This window comes from Pygocentrus nattereri, chromosome 9, assembly GCF_015220715.1.
Source record: "Pygocentrus nattereri isolate fPygNat1 chromosome 9, fPygNat1.pri, whole genome shotgun sequence".
Classification (NCBI taxonomy): domain Eukaryota; kingdom Metazoa; phylum Chordata; class Actinopteri; order Characiformes; family Serrasalmidae; genus Pygocentrus; species Pygocentrus nattereri.
Genome location: NC_051219.1, coordinates 22,739,528 through 22,763,127, shown reverse-complemented (window position 1 = coordinate 22,763,127; position 23,600 = coordinate 22,739,528). Strand labels below are relative to the sequence as shown.

Here is a 23,600-nt window from a genome sequence, read left to right as displayed (position 1 = left end):
CTTTATTTATGGTTTATCTACATAATACAAAACAAGAGGGTAATTTCACAAAAAATATGAAACAACTAAGAAATTTACAAGATGAGCATGTATCCAACACAAAAGGCCAGGATTCTGGGGAAGGATGGTTTAATTGGATATTTTCAGGGCAATGGAAAGCTATTTTAATTAAGCTAGGGACTGTATTGTTGATTTTCCTTGTGATTTTGTGTGTGTTGGGTTGTTGTGTGGTATCATTTGTTCGTAGCATGGTGGGAAAAATCTTTTCCAACCTTGCTGGACAATATACTATGATTCGTGCCGAACTGCCTCTTGCACCAACTGAGACTGCTCGTTTGACCTGTCACGTTCGACCTATCATCCGTGGCGATCCATCGTAACTGACCAAGGTGATGTGCTAGCAACCTCTCCCTTGTGCCAGCAACGTGTCCATCTACGTGGTGCAATATCACAATGGACAGAAGAGGACTGCGCCTGGACAAATCAACTATGGACAATCATTTAATCATGACCTTATCTTACTCACATGTTATTCATATGTTATCCGCATGTATTCATTTTCATGTTATTCAATATGTTATCCATATGTATTCATTTTCATCCATGCATGCAATGCCATTGCCAGTGCCATTTTTGTTTTTTATAAACAAGGGTTGTTAAGCTTTGCTGAAATATTTACAACATATACATAAGTACTCGTAGAGATCTGTGTTGTATGATAGATGATAGGAAGCCCTATTTTGCTTTAATTGGCATATTGCTGTTTAGCACTAAAAGACTGGTTTCGGGTGTGAAGAAAAGGCTACAGGCCTGAGCAGTTTGACATGAGCATGTGAGCTCGGGTGACTGACAATTCAGCTGTAGCATGCCATCTACCCCTGAGAATGGGGATTTAGTTCTTTGTATGCTATCCTTGTGAGGAGTGGCGTAGAACGAGTGTTTGGTTAGAGCGCATGCTGTGCCGGTCACCCTCCTGACTGACTCTTTAAGTCACCCAGGACAGGATGTCCATCACCAGCTATTCCAAATTTGTTATTGCCATCCCATTTGGATTGTGTACTGACATACTACTACTGGCTTCCTATAATATCATACAATATGTTGATCTTTTTTCCTTTGTAGCAGACTTGAGCTGTTAGATTTATCTGGGAGGAATGATGTGGATAGTCTTTAGTTTAGTAGTAGTAGCAGTTGTAACCCATATACCACAGTATATAAACCGTATACAGTATAGACAATTATTAACGACACATTTTATCCAGAAACATATATCCAATAAGCACTTGACAACATATTATATATCCAATAAGCACTTGACAACATGTTATAATCGCATACAGATACAGAAGATGTATGGTTAGCGACTATTTGTCGCGAAAGGGGGGAATGATGTAAATTAAAGATTCCCAAAACTGAAATGTTTTGTATTATGTAGATAAACCATACATAAAGCACAGTATGGCCTAGCACATTGCTGCCTTAGTAGAGCGTAAGAGAGAAGATAGGCCCTTTGTAGGGAGTGAGTGAACTTGTGAACTGCCCAAGGCCAAACGGCCAGAGTGGAAAAGTACTAGCGAGCGATAGGAGGTACCTGGCACAAAGTTTTTTTTTAAAAATAAATCAAGCTAGGCCAGAGTTGAGTGATCTTATTTTAAACAAACCAAACCTTAGTTCAGATATGCTGCTGTTAGACACTGAATCTGATATTTTTATATTAATTAAGTTTGTGTTTATATTAATTCTAAGTTTGTGTTTGTTTCACTGCCCTGAATTAGTCTTGATAGAGTTATACCTAGGTGACGTCTCAAGGCAGCGAGCAGACAGTTGGTTTAGCCTGTTTGTCTGCTGCCTGGTCCTGACTCTGGACAGTTAGCAACTATCTATCCCGCTCTGCCAACTAACTAACAGACTATGGGCTATGATGCACGATAGCAGAGCGGCGCCCTCCCACATGGTGTGAACACAGTCCCGCCCTACAAGACCAGACTTCCCCTCAAACCTGGACCAATTATCTTTAAAGCCCACATGATTTTCTGCACACCACTTGGACATCCAGCAGTGTAGCGCCCAAAGCCTGCTGTAAGCTTCTGTCATCTTGGAATAGGGCCAGAGCATATTATGGCATTGGACATTGTATGGGCTATTTTGACCACCTCTTTAATATTACTCTTAGTGACTTCAGACTGCCGCATACAAATATGATTGCCACCTACATGAACCACTATCCTCGAATATCTATTCTTTGCTAATAGCTTAAGGCTGCTGCTAATGTCCAGTGCCCTGGCTCCTGGTAAGCAGATAACTCTAGCTGCTGGTGCCCCTAAAGGAGTAGCTAATTTCACGTGTCGCACAATAGAACTTCCTATAACCAGAGCACCTCTGACAGGCTCCTCGGTGGGTGTTTCACCGAGTGGAGAAAACCTGTTTGACACGTGAATAGGTGGAGTGTGGTGCTCAGGTGGGTTAGCTTTAGCTTTAGCATTAGCTTTAGCTTTGTTACTATGCCGCCGAGACATCACCCATTAGCCCTGCTGCAGGGGCTTTAATGCCGGAGTTGGTGGGGCACTAACTCTCCTTGAGGCACCTCGGGTAGAAAACACTGAACTCTGCTCTCTATCCCTGATTAAGCCCCGGATGCGCACCTCTAACTAATTCACCTTCTCCACCAGAGTAGAACTTGACTGGCACTTCTCACAAACTGAACCACTATTGTTATCACTAGTGGTGGAGAGAGGATTATCACTATACATGCCACAATCCACACAAGTAAAGACAGCCATAGTAGAGGGTAGAGGTACTTACCTCTTCAGTGGATTTAAATCTTACCACCAGCTTTTGGAAAGCTAAACTGTAGTCTTCACTCTGTCGTCGCTTGACACTTGTTCGATTAATAAACCTAGGTATTATTTATGGTTGGTAAAATAAGACAAATTTAACGGTTTGTTGAAGGAAAATAAAAGAATCAAACAAACTAAAAAATGTGAGAAGACTCTTCGGATTTCAGAATTGCAGGTCATTTATTCTTCTTGAGCATGGAGAATGCTTCCCAAAGGCCTTCGGACAACACTCACACAGATACATAATTTATACCCTCAGTAAGGATGGGGTGGTGTCACCCCACCCCTTTTTTGTTATCTCCTAATCTCATTACATCACCATTATGTCCAAATTGATGCCCATACGTCTAACTTATGGAATCATTATGTCCAACAATGTGGAAACCATTATCTCCAAGTCCAATCTGTATCATTTTTTAAAAAAGACAATGTACCAGGCACATCCTAGCACACCCTAGCACGATTGCTGGTGTTTTTCCATCTTGGTCGTTCAGCCTTGAGAAGGTCATAAGTTCACTTGCCTCCTAAAAAGTGTTTTTCTTCCCTCTTACGCCCTACAAAGGAACCTTGTTTTAAGGCACTTGTTCCAATATGCTAGGCAATATTGTACTTTATTTATGTTTTATCCTGCATAATACAATATATTTTAATTTTGGGAAATTTTAATTTACATCAACTCTCTGTAGGAGGTAATCCGGTGAAAACAGCCTGTAAGGGTCTACAGATGGTTAGTGTACAATAAAAACAGAGAAAACAGATTAAGCAAACAGATGAAGCAAACACTCAGAATTAATACTAGCACATCACAGAGCCACCGATCACAAGCAGATTACTGAGCCACCGATCCAATTGTAAGCCTTCTCCAAATCCACAAAACACATGTAGACTGGGTTGGCAAACTCCCATGCCCCTTCAACAGTCCGCAAGAGGGTGAAAAGCTGGTCCATTGTTCCACGGACGGGATGGAATCTGCATTGTTCCTCCTCAATCTGAGGTTCAACTATCGGTCGGAGTCTCCTTTCCAGCACCTTGGCATAGACTTTCTCGCACGTCAGCCACGACAGCCCCACAATATCCAGAGCCTTAAGCATCTTCAGACGAATCTCATCCACCCCCAGTGCCTTGCCACTGAAGAGCTTGCCAACTACCTCAGTGACCTCCACCAGGGAAATGGAGCTTGACTTGCCAGAGGTCTCCGGCTCTGACTCCTGTGAGGGAGGCATTAATGAGTTCTTCAAAGTGTTCCTTCCACCGACCGACAATATCCTCATTTGAAGTCAGAGTTTCTCCACCCTTGCCAAATACAACTTCGACACAGCCACCCCGACCACTCCTGAGTTGCCAGACAGTTGTCCCTCACCACTTGTGTCCACCAGGGGGTTCTTGGGTTACCGCCCTGACAGGCACCCACAAGCTTTTGGCCACAGCTATGCCTAGCAGTTTCCACAATCGAGGTTTTGAACAGTGTCCATTCAGACTCCATGTCCCCTACCTCCCCTGGGACCTCCCGGAGGTGGGAGTTTAAATCATTCCAAACAGGGGCCTCCAACAATTTTAATTCACATTGAGGCAACCCTCTTGTCCACCTGGACAAACTCGAACTGCATGGCCGCCAGCCGGGGGCTCATGAGTTTTCCCCACTCCTCACCCTGTGCAACCCCTGAGTAGGAGAGGGACCAACCCCTATCAAGGAGTTTGGTTGCAGAGCCGACACTGTGGGTGGACGTGAGCCCAACTATATCTCTATCTCAATCGCTCAACCTCCCGCACAAGCTCCAGCTCCTTCCCCCCCAGTGAGGTTACATTCCACGTGGCTCAAACTTGGATTCTTCTGTAAAACTGCTTGTTGTATAAAGCACTATATAAATAAACTTGTCATGATTCTTGAGAGTGTGTAGATTTCATTCTTAACTAAGAAAAATCAACAAAACATTGCTCAATGTCAGGTTCTTTGTTAAAACTGCGGGGGTTTTAAGAAGACGTTTCTTCAGAACAGTTGGGAATGAGGCCCATAATTTGTACCTTGATGAATGACCATTGTACCTGCCCAGCACCTTTAATTCTTACTGCTCTGTATTTTAATCAAGAATCAGCAGAAGGAAACTGGGTCAGGTATGAAACGCTGCTCACTGGTTCATGGAAGAGGGCAGAAAATCCTGATATCTGACACAGCCGACTCAGTTTGTTCCTCTCAACATGGTTGTCGTAGCTACGTGGAGAAATGAACCTTAATCCTGTGCAAAGCCCAAATCAGACCACAGCACAACTAATTATCTTCAGACACATAAGCATGACTTTCATGACTCAGTACAGTACAAATAACTGTCCACTGATGAAGAAAAAGCACAAATAATCTGCAGATGCAGAACAAAGAGTCACTGTGAGCTGTTTATTCATTCATTAGCTTTGCTAATAAACTGTCACAGAGATTGATGATGGTTCTCAGAGGAAAACTGCACACAGATACCAGCACCCAGCTAACATTGCCAATGTATTCTGTCCTCCAAAATGACTGTCCTCCTATGATGACTTTGTTGAGCGTTTTTCATGATTGCAATTAGTTCACACGAACTAATTGCAGATTGCGGATTGCAGATTGGGGCATGGGAGATTGCGAACTAATTACAGATACCAGCACCCAGCTAACATTGCCAATGTATTCTGTCCTCCAAAATGACTGTCCTCCTATGATGACTTTGTTGAGCGTTTTTCATGATTGCAATTAGTTCACACGAACTTGCACATCTTAATTTCATCTACACATAAGGTTAAAATATTGCAGCTTCCCACTACTGGCTTGTTCAGCCATGGACATGCAGAGTACCATGGGAGCGCTGGACTCACATTAAGAAAGACTGAATAATAAAACTTAGTATGCAATAAGACTGGGATTTTAAGGAGTTAAAGAAGTGTAGATGCGTTACTTGGGTTAATAGCAGTTAATAGCAGTTAATAGCAGTGACCCAGAATTTGAGCATTATTATGTTTGCCATGTAACAGTATATACCTCGTTCATGCATTGCAGTTTATTCTGTTCTCTGATGACATTTGTTTGGTCTTGGTTTGTTCACACTGTAAACATTTTGTGTTAGCTGTGTTTGTATAATGCTCCCAAATCTGTAGGTCTATGTGGTGATGTTGACGGAGGGCCACTACAACTTGTGTTGGCATGAGTTGTACTTCAAACCGTCTGTGACTTTTCACCCTTTTTCTCAGCAGTCCAGACTTGGATGTTTTTTATGATGACCCAGTTTGACTGATCAGCAGTGACTCTAATCCTTAAACATAACACTGAATTGTTCAGTTTTACATGATTCTGCTCAAACTGTCCCTCCTGCAAAGAACCCAGAATATGGTTTCCTGTGCACTCCACTCTACTTCCTGTCTTCAGAATCATCTCTCCAACTTCCACATCTGCAGAGTCAAGCAAGTCCTTCCCATCTAACCCTGTCTGAATCAGGATATGGAAGAGGACCACCGGTTCATGAAAGGCTATAAGGAAATAATTCCCTTTTTTGATTGGTACCATCCCCCAGAAGTAACCTGCTCCTTGGCTGTAAGCTTCATCTGGACTATGTTTCTCAAAAACCTTTATGTCTGTGTGAATATCTGCTGGTGGGTTGTCAGCAGGGTCCTGTTGAAAGTCATCGTCCTTCAGGCGGTTGTGCGTACCCTGGAAGGACGAGTAGGTTCCCGTGTGCTGGAAGAGAGATGGGCGGAAGCGAATGGACTTGTCCTGCATGAGTAAAGTGCGGAAGTGGGACAAAAGGAAATCGCAAGGCATCTCCTGGTAGAAAAGGTAGAGGAATTGTGCTAGCTGTGGAAGGTCCATGGAGCGATAGAGCTTCCCAATATATCCCAGCTTGGAGAACTCAAGAGTGACCCATGGCGAAGATCCTTGCGACTTGATGTGGCCACGAATAGAGGTCAGAAAACCCTTAGAGCAGTCCACGTCGTCCTCCAACATGATGTAGTATTGGGAGAGACCAGCGCTAAAGTCAACCAAGAAGGCATAGTCCACATTCTGCTTGGATCGGAAGGTTACACGGTCAGGAGCATCATTAAAGTTCCTCTTCAGCCCTGTAAGAGGAGGGTATAATTCCTGGTCAGCGTGGATGACCAGCAGCTGCCCTTGGCTCAGTCTGGTGGAGAACTGCTGCACAATGTTGTTCAAAGTCTCCTGGACCCAGCCAGAGTCAAAGTCTGCCAGGAGGACCACGACCACCATCTGGGACAGCTCCTTCTCCGAAGACTGGCTGAAGATGGAGTTCAGGGTGCTCAGAAGATAGCTCTCCTTTTTCCTTTTCACAGATGAGAGACCCACAGTCAGGAATCCTAGAAAAGAACCAAAACAAGTCACAGTTATGGACTGTGAATACAAATGCATGTTGTAATTTTGTAGGTTGGGTAAAATACTTTTGAAAGTAGTGATGGCTGAATATTGAATACAGTGTCCTGAATGTATTCAGTTACAACACATAAAAAATAATATATCCAGAACATATTTAGAATACATTTAGAATACACATTCATATGGCATACATTTTATTATGAGCTCTACTAAAGCCTGAGTAGAATCAATGTGATGATCAGTTATGAATCCCAGTGAGTAGACTGATAATCAAACGTATAGTACACTCTTAAAAAAGGTTTCAAGGGTTCTTTAGTAAAGAAAACAGTTCTGTATAGAACTATGAATACTCAAAAAAAACTTTGCATGATTAAATAGTTCTTTCCATAGTAAAAGGTTCTTCAGACTGATGGAGAATGCAGGACATGTGTTTTGATATAGCACTAAAAAGGGTGCTACTGGTACAAGTTGACCTATATACCTACAACCCCAAATCCAAAGTTGGGACATTGTGTAAAACATAAATTCGCAAATTCTTTTCAACCTATATTCAATTGAATACACTACAAAGACAAGATATTAAATGTTCAAACGGATAAACTTTATTGTTTTGATTAATTTGATGCCCACAACACATTCCAAAGAAGTTGGGACAGGGGCATGTTTACCACTGTGTTACATCACCTTTCCTTTTAACAACACTCAATAAGCATTTGGGAACTGTGGACACTAATTGTTGAAGCTTTGTAGGTGGAATTCTTTCCCATTCTTGCTTCATGTACAACTTCACTTGCTCAACAGTCCGGGGTCTCCGTTGTCGTATTTTGTGCTTCATAATGTGCCACACATTTTCAACAGGAGACAGGTCTGGACTGCAGGCAGGCCAGTCTAGTACCCACACTCTTTTACTACAAAGCCATGCTGTTGTGACACGTGCAGAATGTGGCTTGGCATTGTCTTGCTGAAATAAGGGAGATGTCCCTGAAAAAGACGTTGCTTGGATGGCAGCATATGTTGCTCCAAAACCTGTATATACCTTTCAGCATTAATGGTGCCTTCACAGATGTGCATGTTACCCATGCCATGGGCACTAACACACCCCCACACCATGAGAGATGCTGGCTTTTGAACTTGGCACTGATAACAATCCGGTCCTTTTCCTCTTCGGCTCGGAGGACACGATGTCCATGATTTCCAAAAACAATTTGAAATGTGGATTCGTCAGACCACAGGACACTTTTCTACTTTGCGTCAGTCCATCTCAGAGGAGCTCGGGCCCAGAGAAGCCGGCGGCATTTCTGGGTGTTGTTGATATATCACTTTCGCTTTGCATGGCAGAGTTTTAACTTGCACTTGTAGATGGAGCAACGAACTGTGTTCACTGACAATGGTTTTCTGAAGTGTTCCTGAGCCCATGTGGTAATATTCGTTACAGAACGATGTCGGTTTTTAATACAGTGCCGCCTGAGGGATCGAAGGTCACGGGCATTCAATGTTGGTTTTCTGCCTTGCCGCTTACTTGCAGAGATTTCTCCAGATCATCTGAATCTTTTGATGATATTATGGACTGTAGATGATGAAACCCCTAAATTCCTTGCAATTGCATATTGAGAAACATTGTTCTTAAACTGTTTGTTCACAGACAATCCTTGCTTGTGAATGACTGAGCCTTTCAGGGATGCTCCCTTTATACCCAATCATGACACTCACCTGTTTCCAATTAAACAAACAGGTGTTTTTTGAGCATTCCTCAACTTTCCCAGTCTTTTGTTGCCCCTGTCCCAACTTCTTTGGAATGTGTGGCAGGCATCAAATTCAAAATGAGTGAATATTAGCAAAAAACAATAAAGTTTATCCATTTGAACATATAAATATCTTATATTATATACAATAAATATATTAAATATCTTGTCTTTGTAGTGTATTCAGTTGAATATAAGTTGAAAATATTTACAAATAATCGTATACTGTTTTTATTTGTTTTACACAACGTCCCAACTTCATTGGAATCGTGGTTGTAGAACATTTTAAAAAAGACATCTACAGCCCATTCTCCATCAATCTGAGGAACTGTTTCACTGTGTAAAGAATCCTTTAATCATGCAAGGGTTGTTTGAGTGTTCATGGTGCTATTTAGAACCTTTAAAGAACCATCTTTTTTAAGAATGTGTGTTAGACTGATTGTGTGAGTGTATTAAATCTAGTGAAAGTGCTCCCTCTGCTGGACACTGAGTAGAAACACCCACTCTGTTCCGACAGGATGGTTCCTGCCAGCAGGCGGACGGAGATACTGAGACACAGCGAGTTCTTCACAGTGTCCTGAGGGCACGGCTCTCTGCTGGAGTTCAGAGGTACAGTGCTGTATTTAATCCACCGAGCCTCCTGAAACTAGATCAGTAATAATTAATCATCAGCAGTGTTGTAATTATAATACAGTACTAATTGTAATGTTAAATAATGCAATATGTAATGTTATTATTGTAACAATTTATAAAACAGCTGCTTTGCAGATGCTTTCATACAAAGTGGTGGGGCAAAAAAAGGCCAGGCTGCCTGAGCTCCGTTAACTTCATCACTACTTTCCAAAACCGCTGTAGCAACTTCAGCAGCTGCAAACTCTCTCCACAGGGTGAGAGGCAGATGACATGTATCTCATGGAATGGAAAGGGCGACTCTACAGATTCAGAAAAATGTTTGAACTGTATGTCTGTGCTGGATCATTGCAAAGATAAACAGATATAGACAAAGAGAATTTGAAACCCCAAAGTGGGTCGATGCAGACACAGCAGAATATTTCAGAATGTTTTTTGAGCATTCCTCTACTTTGCCAGTCTTTTGTTGCCTGTTCCAACTTCTTTGGAACGTGTTGCAGGCATCAAATTAAAAATTAGTGAATATTTGCAAAAAACAATAAAGTTTATCCATTTGAACATTAAATATCGTGTCTTTGTAGTGTATTCACTTGAATATGAGTTGAAAAGGATTTGCAAATAATCGTATTCTGTTTTTATTTATGTTTTACACAACGTCCCAACTTCATTGGAATTGGGGTTGTATGTTAAAGATGTTTGATCTAAAGGTTTCCCGTACATGGCACAGCTTCAAACAGCTGTGCACACATAATATCAACATATTTTCTATAAAACACTAAAAAGTACTGAACTGAAAAAAATATGACAATTCTTAATTGTTCACACTGATTTCAGACTTTGGGACCCATTTATTTTGAAACAATGGGATTTAAACAATGGAATCTGTTATTTGCCCTGGTTTTACTTCTTTATTTATTTTTATCGCTGAATCTTTGTGCTGTCTAAATAGCGCCACCCTCGTCATCCTCTGTAAACATCTTCCCGACTCTGCAAAGTTTCTGAAGCTGATTGTGTTTTTTGAGTTTGCAGAGCATCTATAGAACTGCAGCGCATTTTGTGATTTTGCATCACATTTGTAAAATGCAGCGCTTATGATCCTTGCTAAAAGATTAATAGAAAAATTCATGCTCATAATAAAAGCAGAAACCTTTTTGGTGCTATATATTTGGTACAAAAAGGTTCTATATGGAACAATCTACAGCACATTTCCTATCTGAAGATCCCTTCCACAATGCAAAAACCTTTTAAATCATGCAACATGTTCACTGACTGTTCATGACTATGACTTTTTAGTGCTTTTACAACTAAATAAAGAATCCACAATCAATAAGAGAACCGTTCAGTCTCAATAATGGCACTGCTTTCAATAAAATTTTATCAATTCACATTCACCTTCCCTTTACAGCCACAACCAAAACAGAAACAGAAATTCAGGTCCAATGAAAAGATTCACGATTGAAGAAAAAGAAAAAGAGTGACAAAAAGTTAACAATACATAAAAAACTGTTTACATAAAATAAACTCAATAAAATGATTACAGCATGTACACAGCAAAAAACACTATACACTGGCAAGTAAAATATCTTACATGTAGTTAGTAAATGTAATATTTCCTAGTATTATAAGATTACGTTTTAAGTTTTACAATGACACATGCAGTTGGTCAGTGTCTCCAAGTGCTACACAAGTAATACAATATACACAATATGTTCAGAAAAGCATAATGTTTTGATTGTAACTTATCACTGTAATGCATATATATTGTCATACTGCACAGCTCAAATACGAGCTGTTGTCTAAGCAGGTTTTGGTTAGTTGCTGAATGTCTTTCACAAGCTTCAAATGTCTGTGTTTAATCTAGAACAGGCAAAAAAGTTCATGTTTATCGGCATTAGCTTCATGCTAACATACTACTAGAATGTCGGAGGGGTGCTGGCAGAAATTAGCATTGTTGGTATTACCATAGGCTCCGTCCATTGCGCTCTCCTGATGAAGATGTAGGCACTGGTGAGGATGATCAGGCTGACCACTGTCTGCACCGCCCTCTTAAAATGGCATCTCATTCCGAATAATCTTTTGTTGCCGACATCAGCACTGTGAAAGATACGTACATTGTTACTCTATATATTCAGTGTTTTTGTCTTTTTGTCTTTTTATACATACTTTATCTGTAGCTGCCCTTTACACGGGCCCCTATTTATCAAAGTTGCATTAAAAAGAGCACAGATTTGACCACCTTTAGTGACACATGAACTCTGTGTCTGACTCGTGCCACTCATACGACATATACACGAGTGGAGATTGGAGCTTTATCAGCATCAGGGAAATCAAATGCCAGCCTACGAAGCACCTCATTTACATATCATTTACATGAAGCATCCTCTAATTTGGCCAAGGTGCCAAAGGATTCTTTGAGCGATGTCAGAGGAGAGCCACTTCACTTCTCTAAAGAACCACTTGTGAGTGTGAAGAACCATTTAAAAGTGCAAAGCACTTTCACACAATGTAAAGTGTCTTTAGTAATTTAAGGGTTCATTATGGAACCTTGCATTGTATGGACATTCTTTAAACACCTCATATACGCAAATTGTTCTTTAGGTTCTTCTGTGACTTCCTGTGAAAAACCCTACGTGGCGCCTGTATTATCAAGAGTGTATGGTTAAAAAATAAAAGCAAAAATGACAAAATGATAAAACCATATCCACATTCTCCATCAATTTTGAAGAACCATTTCACTACACAAAGAACTCTTAACTGTGCAGATGGTTCTTTGGGTATTTATGGTTCCATATAGAACCATTGTATTTACCAAAGAACTCAGGAATTATCTTTTTTAAAAGTGTATTACGCAGTATATTATTTAACATTTCATTTAACCTTGATTTATAAAGTTTCCATATAGAGTCTATCTACAATGTTGCTTGAAAGTTTGTGAATCCTTTAGAATTTTCTATATTTCTGCAAAAATATGATCTAAAACATCATCGGATTTTCACACAAGTCATAAAAGTAGCTAAAGAGAACCAAGTTAAACAAATGAAACAAAATATTATACTTGGTCATTTGTTTATTGAGGAAAATGATCCAATATTACATATTATATGCAAAAGTATGTGAACCTTTGCTTTCAGTGGTCTGGTGTAATCCCCCTGTGCAGCAATAACTGCAACTAAACGTTTCCGGTAACTGTTGATAAGTCCTGCACACCGGCTTGGAGGAATTTTGGCCCATTCCTCCATACAGAACAGCTTCAACTCTGGGATGTTGGTGAATTTCTTCACATTAACTGCTCGTTTCAGGTCCTTCCACAACATTTCGATGGCATTAAGGTCAGGACTTTTCCTTGGCCATTCCAAAACATTAACTTTATTCTTCTTTAACCATTCTTTGGTAGAACGACTTGTGGGCTTAGGGTCGTTGTCTTGCTGTATGACCCACCTTCTCTTGAGATTCAGTTCAATGATGGCAAGCCGTCCTGTCCCAGATGCAGCAAAGCAGGCCCAAACCATGATACTACCACCACCACCATGTTTCACAGATGGGTAAGGTTCTTATGCAGGAATGCAGTGTTTTCCTTTCTCCAAACATAATGCTTTTCATTAAAACCAAAAAGTTTTATTTTGGTCTCATCTGTCCACAAAACATTCTTCCAGTAGCCTTCTGGCCTGTCCACGTGATCTTTAGCAAACTGCAGTTGAGCAGCAATGTTCTTTTTGGAGAGCAGTGGCTTCCTCCTTGCAACCCTGCCTGGCACACCATTGTTGTTCAATGTTCTCCTGATGATGGACTCATGAACATTAACATTAGCCAGTGTGAGAGAGAGGCCTTCAGTTGCTTAGAAGTTACCCTGGGGTCCTTTGTGACCTCGCCGACTATTACACGCCTTGCTCTTGGAGTGATTTCTGTTGGTCGACCACTCCTGGGGAGGGAAACAATGGTCTTGATTTTCCTCCATTTGTACACAATCTGTCTGACTGTGGATTAGTGGAGTCCAAACTCTTTAGAGATTGTTTTGTAACCTTTCCCTGATGAGCATCAACAACTCTTTTTCTGAGGTCCTCAGAATTCTCCTTTGTTAAGGCCATGATACACTTCCATAAACATGTGTTGTGAAGAGCAGACTTTGATAGATCCCCGTTCTTAAAATAAAACAGGGTGCCTACTCGTACCTGATTGTCATCCCATTGATTGAAAACACCTGACTCTAATTTCACCTTCAAATCAACTGCTAATCCTACAGGTTCACATACTTTTGCCACTCACAAATATGTACTATTGGATCATTTTCCTCAATAAACAAAAGACCAAGTATATTATTTTTGTGTCATTTGTTTAATTGGGTTCTCTTTATCTACTTTTAGGACTTGTGTGAAAATCTGATTATGTTTTAGGTCATATTCATGCAGAAATATAGAAAATTCTGAAGGGTTCACAAACTTTCAAGCACCACTGTAAATAGTGCAGCGGTCACATTCTGGCACCTAAGACACATTTAAGGTGGAATGCGAATTCAAATAAGAAGCTGGTGAATGAGAAATTTCAGCCTCATTATAGTTGAATGCTGAAAGACATTTTATAAGAAACTGCTGGTTTTGTGGAAACGTTTCCTGCCAGAGAAGCGATAAATGCAGCTATAGCTAAGCTAAAGCTTAAATAATAATAATAATAATACATTTTATTTAGTAATGGTGCCTTTCAAAGCACTCAAGGACACCTTACAACGGTTAAAAGAAGAATGGTAGAGTATAAAAGAGGATAAAAAACAAAAAACAAATAAACAGATAAACAAATCAACATACATTCAAATACTTTCAACCAGACGAGAAACAAGACAAACAGAGAAAAGTGAAGATGAGGAATCAGGAGTATGCAAGTGTGAATAGATGGGTTTTAAGCCGAGATTTGAAGGTAGTTAGACAATCAATATTGCGAATTTGGGTAGGAAGGGTGTTCCAGAGAGACGGGGCAGAGTGGCTGAAAGCTCTAGCTCCCACGGTGGACAAGCGGACTGGAGGGAGAGTGAGCTGGCCAGCTGACGAGGATCGGAGGGTGCGAGCAGGACTATATGTCTTAAGGAGATCAGAGATATAAGAGGGAGCAAGTCCATGTAGAGCTTTGAATGTAGTTAGTAAGATTTTATACTGGATCCGGTAGTTGACAGGGAGCCAGTGGAGCTCTTTAAGGACAGGGGTGATATGTTCGGTTACAGGCGACGTGGAGATGATCCTAGCTGCTGAATTTTGAACTAACTGGAGTTTATGTAAGTGTTTCTGAGGTAAGCCGAAAAGAATAGAATTACAGTAGTCTAGTCTCGATGTTACTAATGCATGGACCAGAATAGCTGTGCAGGATTGGCTGAGGAATGGACGCAGTCTGTTAATGTTCCTAAGATGGAAGCAGGCTGAGCGTGTGATATTGGAAATGTGTGTTTTGAAGGAGAGATGGCTATCAAGAACAACTCCCAGACTTGTAACCTGGGAGGACGGAGAGACAGTGGAATGATCAAGATTCAGAGTGAAAGACTGACTTTTTGCAAGGATGTTCTTAGTTCCTACTAGGAGTATTTCAGTTTTATTGGTGTTTAGCTGTAGAAAGTTTTCGGAGAACCATTTTTTTGCTTGGTCTAAACATTTTAACAGAGAGGAGGGTGGGAGAGTATCATTGGGTTTAGTGGAGAGGTAAAGCTGGGTGTCGTCAGCATAACAATGAAAATGTATTTTAAATTTACTAAATATTTGGCCAATTGGGAGAAGATAAATTATGAATAGGAGAGGTCCAAGAACAGAGCCCTGCGGAATGCCACAAATGACTTTGGACATAGATGACTGGCAGTTCTTGAGGCGAATGAACTGGGAGCGATCATTGATATAGGAGGAGAACCACTTAAGCACAGTATCGGTGAGCCCAATAGATTTTAGACGATCAAGTAGTATTGGGTGGGAGATAGTGTCAAACGCAGCTTTTAGATCTAAGAGGATGAGAATCATAAGCCGACCTGAATCAGCTGCCACTAGAAGATCGTTGGTCACTTTCAGGAGAGCGGTTTCTGTGCTGTGGAGAGGACGAAAGCCAGATTGAAAGGTTTCATATAGGTTATTGTTACTAAGGTAAGTATGAATCTGAGTGTAGACAGTGTTCTCTAAAATTTTTGAAATAAATGGTAGACTTGAACTTGGCCGGAAGTTATTAAAATCAGTCTGATCTAATCCAGGTTTCTTAAGTATGGGTGTAATCATGGCCAGTTTGAGAGAGGCAGGGACAAGACCAGTTGAAAGAGAAGACTGAATGATAGCAGTAATAGGCGCACTTAGAGAGGAAGAGCAAGCTTTGACAAGATTTGTTGGAAGAGGGTCTAGAATACAGGTTGTAGACTTAGCTTTCTTAATAAGATGAGCTATTTCAATAGTTGTAGGGAGTGTAAAAGTAGATAAAGAAGAAGAAGAGCATAGCAGTAGATCGGGAGTACACTTAGGGGTAGCATTAGCTGTGTGGGAAGAGGTTATCTGTTGATGGATGTTTTGGATTTTTGAGTCAAAAAATGACATAAACATATTGCATAGATCAACAGAGTGCATTTGAGTAGATGATGTGGCCGGTGATTGCAGCATATTGTTTACAGAACAGAAAAGGGCACGGGTGTTGCCCTCAGAAGCCATGAACAATGTCCGGTAGTAAGCAGATTTTGCAGCAAAGATAGCTTCCTTGTAGTGCGTTAAGTGGCTGTTGTACATTTCCCTGTGTACTGTAAGTCCACTTTTCTTGAACAAGCGCTCGAGCTGTCGTCCCCTGGATTTTAGGTGGCGCAATTCGGCGGTGTACCATGGCGCACTACGAGCAAATGAAACTGTCCTTGTTTTTAGTGGGGCAAGTTTATCCAATAGGTCGTGTAGCTCCCTGTTATACTGGGATAAGAGAGTCTCTGGGGAAACAGATCCTGAGTTCCATTGTAGAGAACTCACTTCAGATGATAATAGAGTCTGATCAATGTTCTTTATATTACGGAATGAAATGACTCGGGAACTAGTTTCCACAGCAGGTAGTGTTGCAGTGAATGAAATCAGATAGTGGTCAGAGATGGGAAGTTCCGTGGCTGTACAGTTCGAAGCAGTGATCCCAGAACAGCAGATGAGATCAAGAGTATGCCCTTTGCAGTGGGTTGGAAAATCCACAAGCTGTTGCAGGCCAAATGTGTCGATGCATGACAAAAAGTCCTTGGTAGTTGTATTATCTTTATTATCCATGTGGATATTAAAGTCTCCCAGGACTATTAGGTTCTGAGACATAGAGCAGATAGATGTTAAAAACGTAGAGAAATAATTTAAAAAGGCAGCATTGAACTTTTGTGGACGATAGATTGTGGTTAGGATGGTAGGAGTAGGTCCATTGATTTGGATTGTAGCAGATTCGAAGGAAGGCTGATGAGTTACAGACAGTCTGGACACTCTCCACCTCTCATTATAGAGAATAGCGATACCGCCCCCTCGCCCTGTGACGCGGGCTTCACTGGTAAACATAAACCCGGAAGGGATGCACTGATTTAACTGATAAAACTCACCGGGTTTCTGCCATGTCTCCGTTAAACAGAGAAAATCAAAGTTATGGTCCGTGAGTAGATCAAAAACCAGAGGGCTCTTATCAGAGAGAGAGCGGATATTCAGCATTCCGATGTTGACGCGGTTCACGCTGTGGACGCTGTTAGCTGACCTAGCCAAGGCAGCCAACACGTCCCGGTTAATAGACCGGGCACAGCGGCCACTTACTGGTCGCGGTAAAGAAGTCCAAAGAGATCGTATCGGCTTGCTGTCATCGAATGTAAATCTGCGACGAGATCCGCGGTGGACATATTTACGGTGTGGGAGACAGGAAATATCCCGATGGAGAGACGGTGGTAGTTCTAAAGACTGAGCCCGAAAGCGTAGCCGTAGAAGTTCTTGAGCTGTATATTTAAAAGTGGGCATATACGTCGCACTAAGCATTGCACTGGATAGAATAAAAGAAAAACAATAAAACGAAACACGAAGATTCGATAAAAACACGGTAATGGTAGCGGCAGCCAAACGCGCCAGCGTGCACCACACCATCTCTTAAAGCAGAGCAAAGTGAGTCGGGTTACAGTCACGATGGTAAAATGGATATAAAAAGTTGTGTTGCATTATCTCCCCTCCAAAACAGAAAAAAAAAACAAATCAAATAGAAAAAGCAAGCACCACTATTCTAAATTGTTAATTTATATTATGTAATACTGAAATAAGACTTCACTGTTCAGCCCATAGTGGAACACAGAGACCCCCAATTACAAGTGTTTCACACACTGAGTGAAAGGCTGCCTTCACAGTGACATCTACTATAGGATCACTAAAATGAGAAAAAATGTGCTAATTACTGCGATGGACTGGCGACCTGTCCAGGGTGTGTCCTGCCTTTCGCCCGAAGACTGCTGAGATAGGCTCCAGCATCCCCCCGCGACCCTGACGGAGAAGCGGCTTAGATAATGGATGGATGGATGGATGAATGTGCTAATTAACTGTAGCAGAAAAAAGGCTAACTATGATGGCCACCACAAAACAGAATTAAAACATTTTGTTTTAGTTTTTTCAGTGTGAATGAGAGTTTAGAAGTGTGTTTGGTCTCTAAGGAAATCTGGAGTCAAGCTGAGCTCAGTCGACTGCTGTTTTCATTTTATTCAATTCTAATCAAACATCTGCTATCACAGAGCTCATCATAGTACTAAAGACTAAAACTGAAACAGTGCACACATTTTTCCACTGTATAGTCAGACTCAACTTGGTACCAGCTACTTCCTTTTACAACTGCAGGTATAGTGCCCCCTCAATGTAGCTGGTTTTCATAGTAATGCCACATCAAACTGCCATGACATGAAGGAGACAAATGTTTTTCAGCAAGGAGAGTTGGGAAAAACTACATTAGAGGTAAGATTCTGATTCTGTTGCTCAAAGGTGACGCAAAAGGCTCTGCTAACCTGGTAACTAACATTAGCATGTTTGTTTAGGGTTACAGCGGCGATCCAACCGATCACCACTCTGCTGTTTTTTTCATGTCACCTTTTGGTATTGGCTCAGCCTGCTTGGAAAATTGATGGATTTGAAATCCCAAAAATAGAAACAGGCACCAGGTTTGTCTAGAACCAAAAAAGTGAGAAGAGCCGAGTCAACTTGAGTCAGTACCCTGCAATGGAAAAGTGACATCATTATGCTAGTTATAGGCTACATTTACATAACAAGCCTTGTTGCTCAAATCCAATGTTTTGCTCATATTTGATCTCTCTGACAGGATGGTTCGCACTCGTTTAGGTAAGTGACTCAGATCAGTCATTAATGCGAACGAATCAGCGTCCTGAAATGACCAGCATGAACACATAATCAGTAATATCATTGAACAAATTACATGTACTTTGACCAGTAAACAAAATGACAAGCAGAACGAGCCTTTGCTGTGAAGATAATTAACCCTCATCAGCTCTCAGCTTCATTATTAGAGCGAGATGAAGACAAAATGGATGAGATGTGCTGCTTTTCTACTGTTTTCCTTATTCCTTATGTTTCCTTATTCCTTATGTTTCCTTATGTTTCCTGATTTCCTTAGAGTCCAAACACACAAACACACTTCTAAACTCTCATTCACACTGAAAAAACTAAAACGAAATGTTTTAATTCTGTTTTGTGGTGGTGCTTTAACTTCTGTACGGTGCCACTGCCATGGTAACGCTGAATGATAACGCATTCACAATAAAGTTGCACAACCACGAATGGGATGAGTATCTCATCAAGTACCACATATGAAACAAAAGATCAGAGTCACACCAGTGGGGAAAAATCAGATTTGTGCCACGACAACCTGGAAATGTGAACATAGTCCTAGTCTGACCTGGTGATCAATGGGTTTATGGGCCTGAGCCACTAGGGGGCTCCAGCGAGAAATTGCAAAAAAATCTAAACAGCCTTCCTGACTCACAGCACGAATAAAATCAGTAAGTAAAAGAGATTGAACTTGTTTTCCTCTTGTTGTTTTCATGTTATGGCCAATCAAAATCCATGTGCTCTCCACAATCTGCTTCATTTCCTTCCTCAATCGTTGCTTAGAAACCGCTGGTTAATTCTTACTTTATTAACTTCCATTCAAAGGTCTCCAGTAAAGTTTTACAAGCAATTGCAAGATGATTCATAAAGTAAATGACATTGCCATGTCATTTGTATAACCATGTCATAAACATACATCTTGTTTGCTGTCAGACGTTTTGGGTCAGTGTAAGTATGTTACACAAAGACCTAAATAAAAACTTCATATGTCAATTCTACACATTTATTCCTATTCCTTGCATGAGCTGTCCATAAATACTTATGTATTGCTTTATAAATGTATTATTCAATTATAATTCAATGCTTAGATGTCAAATAACATCATTAAATTTTGTATAGTTCCACTTCGGACGAATCTTTAACAGTACACAGAATTATTCACAGTCAAATGTGGATTTTCTAACATTTGGGTACAAATCAGTTCTCCAAGTGACCAAGAGGCTGAAGTTAATAATAAACTAAGTGAGAAAAATAAAGAGAATGGAGTTCAAAGAAGTTCAGAGAAGCTCAGAGAAGACCACAGCTCTAAAAACTCTGCAAGGAACCGTAATCCAGCAGTAACACAGTGACGCAAACACAGACAGCACTGAAACCTTACAGAACCGCAGTGGAACTTCCTGTCAGCGCAGAAAGCACAAGACTGAAACCAGGTGGAACTGAACAATTTAAACAAAATGCTGCATAAAAGCCTCATAAGAGTAAAGCTCACTGTACTCTTTATAATATACAAGGAGAAGTAAAAAAATTAAGATTAATTGCTAGCTCTATAAACAAATATGACTCTCTCTCTCTCTCTCTCTCTCTCTCTCTCTCTCTCTCTCATTATATAGCTCTTTATATCTCATTCTCCTCTTTTTCTCCATCATTCACATTTCTATTTGTTTTCTCTCACTCTCTTCCTATCTTTCTCCTCTTTTTCTTCCTATTTTCCCTCTCCCTCCTTCTGCATCTCTTTCTTCTCACCCTCTCCCTCATTCTGTCTTTCTTTGTTCTCCATTTCTTTCCCTCTCTTTATCTCATTTTCTTTTTCCCCCTCCCTCATTGTCTTTCCTCTTCTCCCTCTGTCTCTATCTTACTCTCTTTCTCACCCCATTTTTCTCTTCTCTTTCTGTCTCTCTCTGGCTGATTCTTTTTTTCTTTCCTTCTCTTCCTCTTCTCCCTCTGTCCCATTTTTCTTTTTCTCTTCTCTTTCTTCATACCTCTTTCTCGTCTTTCACCCCTCATTCTTTCTCTTTCTTCTTCTCCCTCTTTCTTTCCTCTCTCACTCACCCTATCTTTGTCTTTTTCTCCTCTCTTTCCCCTCATTATTTTTCTCTTTCTTCGTCTGTATTTTCTCCATTTTCCATTTCTTTTTATCTTCTCTGTCTGTCTCTGTCTCTCACCTGTTCTCCGTCTCTGCTCGTGCTGCTGCTTCATCTGCTACAGGTGTTTTCAGGTGTGTGTGTGTGTGTGGGACAGGCTTTCAGTGAAGCTCCGCCCACGTTGACATCACTCACACAGGATTTTTTTTTGTTCACTAACTACATGACATGACATGACCTTGTTCTTGCATAGCACTGAGCTAAATTCATAGACTTCACTGATTCCAGTCAGAGCCCTCATTAGGCATGATCAATCAAGCAACAATCTGGAATAAAAAAAGATATACATAAAAAATATTCAACAGAAAATGACACAACAGCTATATTAATATCAGACATTTGCTAGCTTAGCACTAACATGACTTGAGGCCAACTGATGGATGTGCTGATATTATCGGCTGATATGATAATAAATAAACCTGTTTGATTATTTTTAATTGACAATTAAAAAAGAAAGAGAGAGGTGGAAAACAGGTTCCTGCGCAATGTTATGAATGTTGTAGTTGTGTAGTATGATCATCTCTGCAACTTCCCTGTTGGCAACACATGTTTTGAATACCACAAATCACAATTAGCTGACCCAAACAGAGCCAAGCAGAGAAAAGTTACCCCACAACCCAGATAATCTGTGATCATCATACATTGATAAGTGTTACGTAAAATTCATTACATAAATAATAAGAAAATTTCTCCATCACTCCTCCTCTTAGCTTGAGTTAGCCTTTTAGCATTCAGGTCAGCCATGCCTGCTTTTGCTGCAGCAGCGTGAAAGCTGGTACTGTCAGGCAAACAGCAGAATTAGCTTGTCACTTCTAAAAATGAAAAAGTCACATAGAGCAGCTTATCATGCTGTTATCAGCTACATTAGGTTTGCCACAATGCTAGCTATAGATGTGTTTATCAGTGGATAACAGCAAATGCTAATGAGCGGTTAAACTACAGTGTTTAACTCATTCTGCCAAAATAAAGCAATGGTAAATTCATCTGTGACTCTCATGTCTGTGGTTATTGTAGTTGTTAGAAATGATTAAACCAGAGATTACATGTAAATAAGCATGAGTTGAATATGTATCTAACATAGCTTAGCCAAAGTTATCTAGCTTCTTCTTCAAACGTGTACTGTGTGTTACAGTCTTAAAAAAATAATATTGTTGTGCTCTAAACAAGACACTACACATCACACAGTGACTGAATCCCATGGCTAGCTGGATATTACCATTATCAAAGTATCTACACAGATTCTGGTTCTATATTATGACATACATTAATTGAACAATAATGCTGAAATTGAGTTCCATTGAGCCACATAAGCCATGATACTACCTCCACCATGCTGGACAGATGAGCAGTTCCTTCCATTCTCCACGCTTCTCTTCCTCTCTTTCTGGTACATGTTGATTATTCTCTCATGTGCTCATATGGTGTTTTTCCTGTACTGCTTTTTTATCATCTACTTCCTGTTTCTTTTTTTGGTATTTGAGCTCACCAGTGTATCCTTTTGCTGGCCACGCCTACTGTCCTTCCTCTCTCTGATTTTTTTTTAGCCTGATGATGGCTTGCCTTACTGGCAGTGAGGCCCTTGACCTTTATAGTGAGAGATAACAGCAAGGCTGAAATGAAAATGCTACCAACTTTGGACTTTATATCTGATCACCTGTAGGTGAAATAAGGAGGGAATGGCATGCACCTAGGAATTGAATAGCTGAACAGCCTACTGTACAGTTATTTTTAAACCCTTAAAAATGGGGGATATAAGATTGTAAATGCTACATAAATCACATAAATACCTTCAAATAAAAGTTCAAAAACGGCACATTGAGCTCATGGTCACAATATACGGCAATAAAAACAATAACTTTGTTGATGTCCAAATACTTATGGACCTGACATTATAAGTACAATATCAAAATTGCCCTTACTTGTTCATCAAATTTGCATTAAAAGAGTGCAGACTTGACCTCTTGTATGATGTGGAAACAATAAAATGAAAGCATTCAGCAACCAGTGGCTGAGCTGGTAGGCAGAGTTTAAGGTGGAGGGATGAATGCACTGCTTCCCCTTACTGACCAAACTTTATAGTGTTAAAACTATGAGCAATGGAAAGAATAAAATAATACATAAAGAAAAACGTTGTTAGAATGGTGTTATTTAGTGTTAAATATCATGTTTAAACATTGTAATCACAGTTTATACCACTAGTTGTATTGGTTATTTTGTGTGTGGAAAACAGACTATAAGTCTATAAATGGGGCACGAACTAATAGCAGTATTTGTTTATATTAATGTGTAATTAAAATGAGTACATCCACTTCTGTGCAGCACACATTATTGGCATTACTGTTATTTTTGGTTTGCATTATGGAATTTATGTTGGTATTTGGTTTAGGTTAGTTTTATTATTCTTATACAGCTTCACTGTCAAAGACTGAATTCACACACTCACTTACAAAATTAAAAGATTCAGTGAAATAGACTATCCTACTCAGTCACTCTGTCAGCATTATTATTATATCATATCATCTCTGCTATGGACAAGAACACCTTAACACTGAGTCACTTTAAAGAACAATATCACTGACTCA

General features: G+C 40.3%; 1 protein-coding gene and 1 pseudogene across 3 annotated transcripts; both read right to left on the bottom strand.

Moving 5' to 3' along the window:
• Positions 1-1,733: 1,733 nt before the first annotated feature.
• On the bottom strand, positions 1,734-3,804 carry LOC119264098 (annotated as a pseudogene).
• Positions 3,805-5,212: 1,408 nt separating this feature from the next.
• Positions 5,213-22,417, bottom strand: zgc:101663 (alpha-1,3-mannosyl-glycoprotein 4-beta-N-acetylglucosaminyltransferase C). 3 transcript variants are annotated; one of them, XM_017693361.2, is made up of 4 exons: positions 22,342-22,417; positions 11,522-11,654; positions 9,435-9,576; positions 5,213-7,172 (listed from the first exon to the last, which is right to left on the bottom strand). In XM_017693361.2, exons 2-4 carry the CDS (start codon positions 11,621-11,623, stop codon positions 6,019-6,021), a joined length of 1,398 nt encoding a protein of 465 aa, XP_017548850.1. In that variant the 5' UTR covers positions 11,624-11,654; positions 22,342-22,417; the 3' UTR covers positions 5,213-6,018. The 3 variants fall into 3 exon arrangements, with proteins under 3 accessions (XP_017548850.1, XP_017548849.1, XP_037396781.1); XM_017693360.2 differs by lacking the exon at positions 22,342-22,417 and adding an exon at positions 21,040-21,212; XM_037540884.1 differs by lacking the exon at positions 22,342-22,417 and adding an exon at positions 17,116-17,662.
• Between the last annotated feature and the right edge of the window lie 1,183 nt (positions 22,418-23,600).

Coding starts and splice junctions, on each gene's coding strand:
- zgc:101663 (XM_037540884.1), bottom strand. Junction 9,577..11,521: donor CGCAATGGACGGAGCCTATG/GTAATACCAACA, acceptor TTACTGATCTAG/TTTCAGGAGGCTCGGTGGAT. Junction 7,173..9,434: donor AACCATCCTGTCGGAACAGA/GTGGGTGTTTCT, acceptor GTTCTTTTCTAG/GATTCCTGACTGTGGGTCTC.